Source organism: Lytechinus variegatus, chromosome 1 (assembly GCF_018143015.1).
Source record: "Lytechinus variegatus isolate NC3 chromosome 1, Lvar_3.0, whole genome shotgun sequence".
NCBI lineage: Eukaryota > Metazoa > Echinodermata > Echinoidea > Temnopleuroida > Toxopneustidae > Lytechinus > Lytechinus variegatus.
This window is the reverse complement of record NC_054740.1, coordinates 43,191,879-43,198,721: the sequence shown is the minus strand read 5'-3', so window position 1 is coordinate 43,198,721 and position 6,843 is coordinate 43,191,879. Positions and strand designations below refer to the sequence as shown.

Genomic DNA, 6,843 nt, shown 5'->3' with positions numbered 1-6,843 from the left:
ATATTTAAACTCTATTTTCCTCTGAAATTAAATTTTCTTCTTTACTGAAAGTGTGGAATTAACATTGTTTATCATTTTGTAGTTCAGTCAAGTTGGTCAATATTGTCATATCTGTAAAATTGAAATATTGTATAATTCAAACAATTGAAAACAAAAGAAATAGTGAGGGACATTATAGACTCTCATTTGCATGTCACTGGTCATTTTCAGATGTGAGTGACACGACAATTGGAGAGGGTTAAGGGCCCATATCTTTAAAATGAGAGGTTATGAATCAGTCATGGCTACTATATTATGTACAATGTACGACTGGCATAAGCCACTACTGGCATAAGCCACTACCAGTTTGATTTGAATTCTACAATTGAGTGACACAACAAATTTTGGACATGGGTTTCTGACCATTATCACTTATGATTGGATTCATTGCCAAGTAGCTGTCCAGGAGTACTGTGAGTACCCATACATGTACGTAAATAGTGTACCCATCTAACACATACAATCAGAATCAATCAAACCTCTATGGAAAATAGTGCCCTCCTATATACCTTGAGTGACACAACAAGTGGAAAAATACAACATTTATCTCAACAATGAAAGTATTTTTGGCATGATGTACAAGAGTGAAATCCCATCAACCAAAAAACAAGCTTAATTACATATCACCTGCCTTCTTCAAAGTTGATAATGTGTCATCCTGATGATTTATTCTTGGTTTATGGTCATATTTGCCCATCAACTCACATTCCCTATACCATATGCCACATTATTGTCACACTCTGACTTCTACCACTCTCCTCTGTGGAGGAGGAGGCATTTGAAGGAGGTGTTATGTGGTCTTGGCATTGACATCAACTCAAACATTTTTTTTTGTGGCCTGATGTCATTTAAAACTTTTACTCTATCTCCCTATCTGTATAATTATGACAGTTCATGGGTTTACAATTCAGTATCCACAACTGATGGAATAGTTTTTCCTTGTAAGAAAGGGGTATTCTCAATAGTCACTCGCATCATGTGGCATTGTCAGATAGCCAATGACGTCATGTATGACTCCTTTTTCTTGAAATATTGGATTACAGTGTCATCCTCCTTTAATAATTTAGGCATTGTCCAAATAGGACTTGGCAGCTTCAATGCCTTTTTTGTACACTGTACCAAACCACAGTTACTTGGCTACGCACTTCAGATGGACTATTAGCAAATCCTTGAAAAACTTGAATAGGGATCAAGTTCAACTCATCAAGCATTGTTTTTCTCCTGAACACTGCTTGTATGTGGACCCTCCAAAGGAACTTTACCGAAATTCAGAGCTATGATTTTCAGCAGGAATCTTGCAATCTGCTTTTCATTGCTAATTATCATATTTGATAATAAACCAAACCACGGGTAATACATGTATATGGAAAGCCACAAGGTGAAAGACGCATAGTCCGTACCTGATTCTTGCAAAAAGCCACATCACAGTCTGTTGGTTTTACCTACAACTTCAATTCATTAGTCTTTCCTTTGCTGAGCCCTTGGATATTACACTGAAATTCAATTCAACATCCCCAACCATCAAATACTCCCCCTCACCTCCATAGCTTTTTCCGTACGAGGTCCAGCTCAGTTCTAACCAGGGAACCAAAGTCACCAAAGTTGCTCAAATGCAATTCGGTATTGGTGGAACTTGTTGGAACCTATACATACATACATGTACTATCATTTTGTTGTATGTGTAATGCAAATCTGCTCTGAACCCACATCGGCCCGCTCATGAATGGTGGCAGAACAAAGAATGATTTTGAACCAGGCATGTAGCTGCTTCAAGCAATATCCAAAATGCTCTTTCAAATCGAAGTACATTCTCACCTGAGATGTTCTTGCAAAAAAGTTGTTCATTTCATGTCCTCGAATACAAGCTTTGTGGCAAAAAAGGTTAATTTTAATCAGTCAGAAGAAAAGAGGTTTTTTTCTGATTTTGAAAGAATGTTTGGTGTTAATGGAGATCTCTTATATCTCATTCACTTTTCTACCATTAGAATATTTATCTTTTTCTGCAAATTATTTCAAAATAAGACCCCTCACTTTGATAGCCTTAAACCTTTCTTAGTTAGTAAGACAAAGAAGTATCATTGCTAAAAAGATAGGTGAACATTCTACTCATTTCCGTAAATGGACTCTTTGGAGACAGAAAATGTTCAAGTCATAGGGTGTATGACTTGAACCATTACCAACTCTTTTGCACTGCAATTATGTTCATCACTATATTTAGTGATGTTTCTCTTAATATTCATAATTTTGTGTTGATAGATTATGTTGTTATATTCTTAATCTCAGTACATCATCAAAATATGAATTAGGACCCGAGTCTTCACACCAATGGAAAGTTGACAGGATTTTTAAACCGGAGGTGAACATGGAGAGGAAAGTAAATAGATGAACTCAACGTCAAATTCAATATTTCCATTGATAGGAGTGAAGTTGGGAAAATGGAAAAAAATGATTAGCCTACATAGGCCTAAATGATGTGTCAGGAACAACATTTTGACTCCATCCCTGAATTTATCTAGTAAAATGCTTTAGAAATTATCCGATGTCCTTCTTTATACACAATATGAGATGGTGAGTGACACGACACAACTTTAACAGTTAATTTGAGCTTACTGATTGAGCAAGTGAGCCTACTGATTTCTAGCAAGTTTTAATTTTCACCCCCATGTTGACTTTAGTTTGAAAATGACCCACTGATTTGTGCATATAACTATTTTGTGAAAAATAAGCAAAATTTTAAATATCATAACTTTCTTATTTTACATCTGATTTTGATGAAATTTTCAGCATCGTGCTTGTTTGATTTTTCTCTATTGATTCAAATGAACATTTTTTCTGGAGTGGTCATGACTTTTCAAAATAGGTGTAATTAATAAATACATCTTTTAAATTTTGCCGGTCTTGTGTACTATTCTGTGGGAGACAGTTTTGTCCAGTGGCCTCATGACTTGAACTTTCGGGCCCTGCCCCCATCCCTGCTCTTTTATTATTAAAAACATAAAACATTCCACATTGACACAAATTCACAGGAGGTATGTAATTTTGGTAGTTTTTTCAGCCTCATCAGTATTTGATGAGGAAGTAGGCCTTGTTTTTACATCATTGATATACATGTAAACTTGGATTGGATTTTATTATCTTATCTAGAGGCTGAATTGTAAATGCACAACTGGATTAATAATGCATGCCTCTGTATGAAGCACATGCTGAATATGAGATAACACAAATTGCACAGAAAGCTATATTTTCTTCACAGATTTCCTTTTTAAAAAAGACAAAATTAATACCCTTTGTCATAATAACAGTAATATGCAGCATATATATTACACTCTATATGATAAAATGCATACTATTACCTGCCTTGAACACCTTGATCAGGTGCTCGAGCATTCAAGGACTTCCTTCCTACTGGGTAGCTATTTATTACACCTGGGTGGAGAGTGGCAATTTTTTGAATCATTGATATTGAAAGCATTACATTTTTGTTTGTCACGCTAACACCTAATATAAGCTATACATGATATTCCAATCTTTTATTTTATTATTGGTAAATGTTATATTTATCCCAATACACACAAAATATGTTTCTAACTTTGATTGTGATAAAACGAAGATTTTAGTACTTCACTTCAATTTCATTATGCATTCAATTAGTGGTGGATTAGACTTAAGTCTTTCAAATTTGATTCATTTCTAGTGATGTGCCTTGAAACCTTGACCTTTTTTCTGTTAAACTACAGATTGATTTACAGTATCAGTGTATATAAAGTCATAGCATACATGTAGTTCAAATAAAATTGTAGTCTTTAAAGTAAAATGGCACATGTGATCTGTGCTTTTTATTTTACATAACTGCTAGAAGTATTATATTTTTTGTGTGTTTTTAGCTTCCAAAACAAGCAATGATTTTCAAGTCCTTCTATTGGTTCAATATTGCATCATTGTTACTGTTAGTAGCAAGCTACTGTAATCTCACTGTATAAGATTACATTACGTGACCATGCCATTGTTAGTGCTACACCCAAACTTGTTTAATAGCCTCTGTAATTAAAAAATCTGTAAATTTATCCAATAAAACATATTTTTATTTTACATTTCTTTGCATTTCAACCCTTTTAGGTACACACATTGATATAATCTAAAAATTAATCAGAATAATGGCATGAAAATTTAGGGGATCTACCAAAGTTTAAGATAGGTTTCTAGTGTTTAATATTCTTTATATGATTTGATTTATTTCACAGAATTGTGGTTTTTTAATGTTTCAGATTTCAAATAGCATATATGCATATAAACCCATACTATACAATTAGAGGCAAGTCCCTCCCGGAATTTAAGTGGTAGCCATATGTATTTATGTTCAGAATATGTATACAATTCTGATATTAATAGGGGTAAACTACCTCTAACTTCCCAATCCCTTCCACCTTGATGATATTATATTAACAGTGTATCCTTGATCAAATGTATTATATATGATTTTATAGGAACTAAATATTTAGTCTTACTTATATTTATGCAACCATTTTCTTTTTCTCATTTAAAAAAATATCAATATTCTTGTGTGCAACAATGTTATGAAAAATGAAAGTATGCAATTAAATGTGCACATGCTAAATAATGTTTAAGAAAGGAATTATGCCATATTTTTATAATTGCAATCTCAATCATGTGTATTTGGGCAAAATATTACCATCAGAATACTCTGGCATAAACATATAAAGAAGTATTAGATTTTCTGATCATGTCATATTTTTGTATACATAAACATTTATTTGCATCCATGTTTCTGGTAAATCTGAACAAACATTGAATCCACCTAAAGCAAGTGCATCTTGTATAGTGCAATTTCGTAAAGCAAAAAGGACAATGGATAAAATCCACCCAGAATTCTGAATTTCATGTATATTGTTTATGTTTGACAGTCATTCTTTTAAAGGAAATAGTTTCACGTCTGTCTCATTTTCTTTCCTGTCAGAGTTTATTAGATATTTTGTCTTCATTCAGAATCTGTGTTTGTTATTTTTATACTTCAAAATTTTTCAATCTAACTTCACTGAACTATACAATAAGCCTCTGTGTGAAATATCCTATTACTATTGATATTGTGCTTTATGAATAATTAGGAATAAATGAGCACACTAATCTATTCAATTTTCTTCTTTACTGTCTGATTCTTTAAATGATTTTTGTGTTCCATACAGGGTTGTGTACATATTTTAACCTGTTAGTGTATATGACGATGATGGTTGGTGATTAATGATGTTTAATGATAATGAAAAAGGAGATGATGAAGATAAAGGATGATATTGATGATGATGACAATGAGTATGATGATGATATTGATGATGATGATGATGATGATGGTGACAATGATAAAGGTGGTGGTGTTGGTAATGACGATGATGACAATATCATTGACGATGGTGATAGGGATGATGATGATGTCATATTGATAATGATGATGCAGAGATGCCAAGTTCAAAGACCAGCTATGCGTGAGATTTTCTGTGAATCTGAGTGAGATCACAGACATTGTGTACAATGTATATGGGGATAGGCTCTGATAGTTGCGTGAGACAGAGATTTGAGGGGATGAACGAGAGTCCAAAATGCTTGAGTCTTACGCATAACTTACGCATAATGCGTGAGACTTCGTAACTCTGGATGATGGTGATGGTAAAGATGACAATGATGATGATTGGTGATTAGGAGGATGGTGATGATGACGATGAAGATATGATAACGATGATGATGATGGGTGGGGATGGGCAGTGGTGATAAAGACAATTTTTATGGATGTCATGCATTTCATACTTTTAGTAATGATCAAGGTGATGATTACACCATCGATAATCAGGAAGATGACCAATTCCCATTTTCTGTCTTTGTCTTTATTTTTTTTTGGGGGGGGCTTAATAGTCAAAATAAATCAATATGGAATATGATCACATCATATTTGTCGCCATCTCGTGATGTACGTAGGACCAGAATTCGATTCGTGATTCGGATCGGCTGCAATTAATTTCGGATATCAATACGGTATACGTATACTGGCGCGGATATTCGTTTGTTCACGAATAAATCCGTGTGAATTCACGTCAGTCTGAACACGAACGATAGATCTCTACTAATTTTGCTCGGAATTTGTAACTAAGGATTAGTGACATTTTGCTCCAACCTCATAATGGAACCGGGAAAAGACCAGGCAAACGGCAGAGGGGCCGCTGTGGACCCAAATGACAAAAATCGTCGTATTTTCAAGATAATCGTCATCGGCGACTCGAACGTGGGGAAGACATGCCTCACCTACCGTTTCTGCGGCGGGGAGTTTCCCGAGAAGACAGAGGCAACGATTGGGGTCGATTTCCGGGAGAAGAATGTCACAATAGAAGGAGAAACTATTAAGGTATAAACCTTCTGCAAATTATCTGATCTATTTGATTATTGTTAGTCTCCGTATGGTTTTAACCCCTTTCTTAATTGCCTGTAAATAAATGTTGGTGGGTGCAGCTGCAGGGTGGAGAGTGAAAAAAGGCATTGTTGCTGTCACGATTGTGTCAGTGTAACAGTAGTCAGTACGTGACAGTGTCAGTGACGTGACGTTCATGTGACAATTGACGTTGACTGAGTCTGAGTGAGTGGCTTACCTGACAATCACTCTCACTAAACCAATGTCAGTGACAGTGAGCCAAAAAAAAAATGATTAATAAAATAAAGAAAAAAATTCTTGTCTTTTTTGTGACAGTTTCTGGAAAATGCCTGCATACCCAAGGTATACTTTTTAGGCCTAGGCCTACACCGGTA

General features: G+C 34.7%; 1 protein-coding gene across 1 annotated transcript in view; it reads left to right on the top strand.

The window, feature by feature from the left end:
• Positions 1–6,066: 6,066 nt before the first annotated feature.
• The window catches only part of LOC121414731 (ras-related protein Rab-33B-like), a 31,784-nt gene continuing 31,007 nt past the window's right edge, over positions 6,067–6,843 (top strand). Inside the window, exon 1 of the mRNA XM_041607801.1 lies at positions 6,067–6,445. Coding sequence (XP_041463735.1) covers positions 6,224–6,445 — 222 coding nt within the window. The 5' untranslated portion in view covers positions 6,067–6,223. The remainder of the gene's footprint in view (positions 6,446–6,843) is intronic.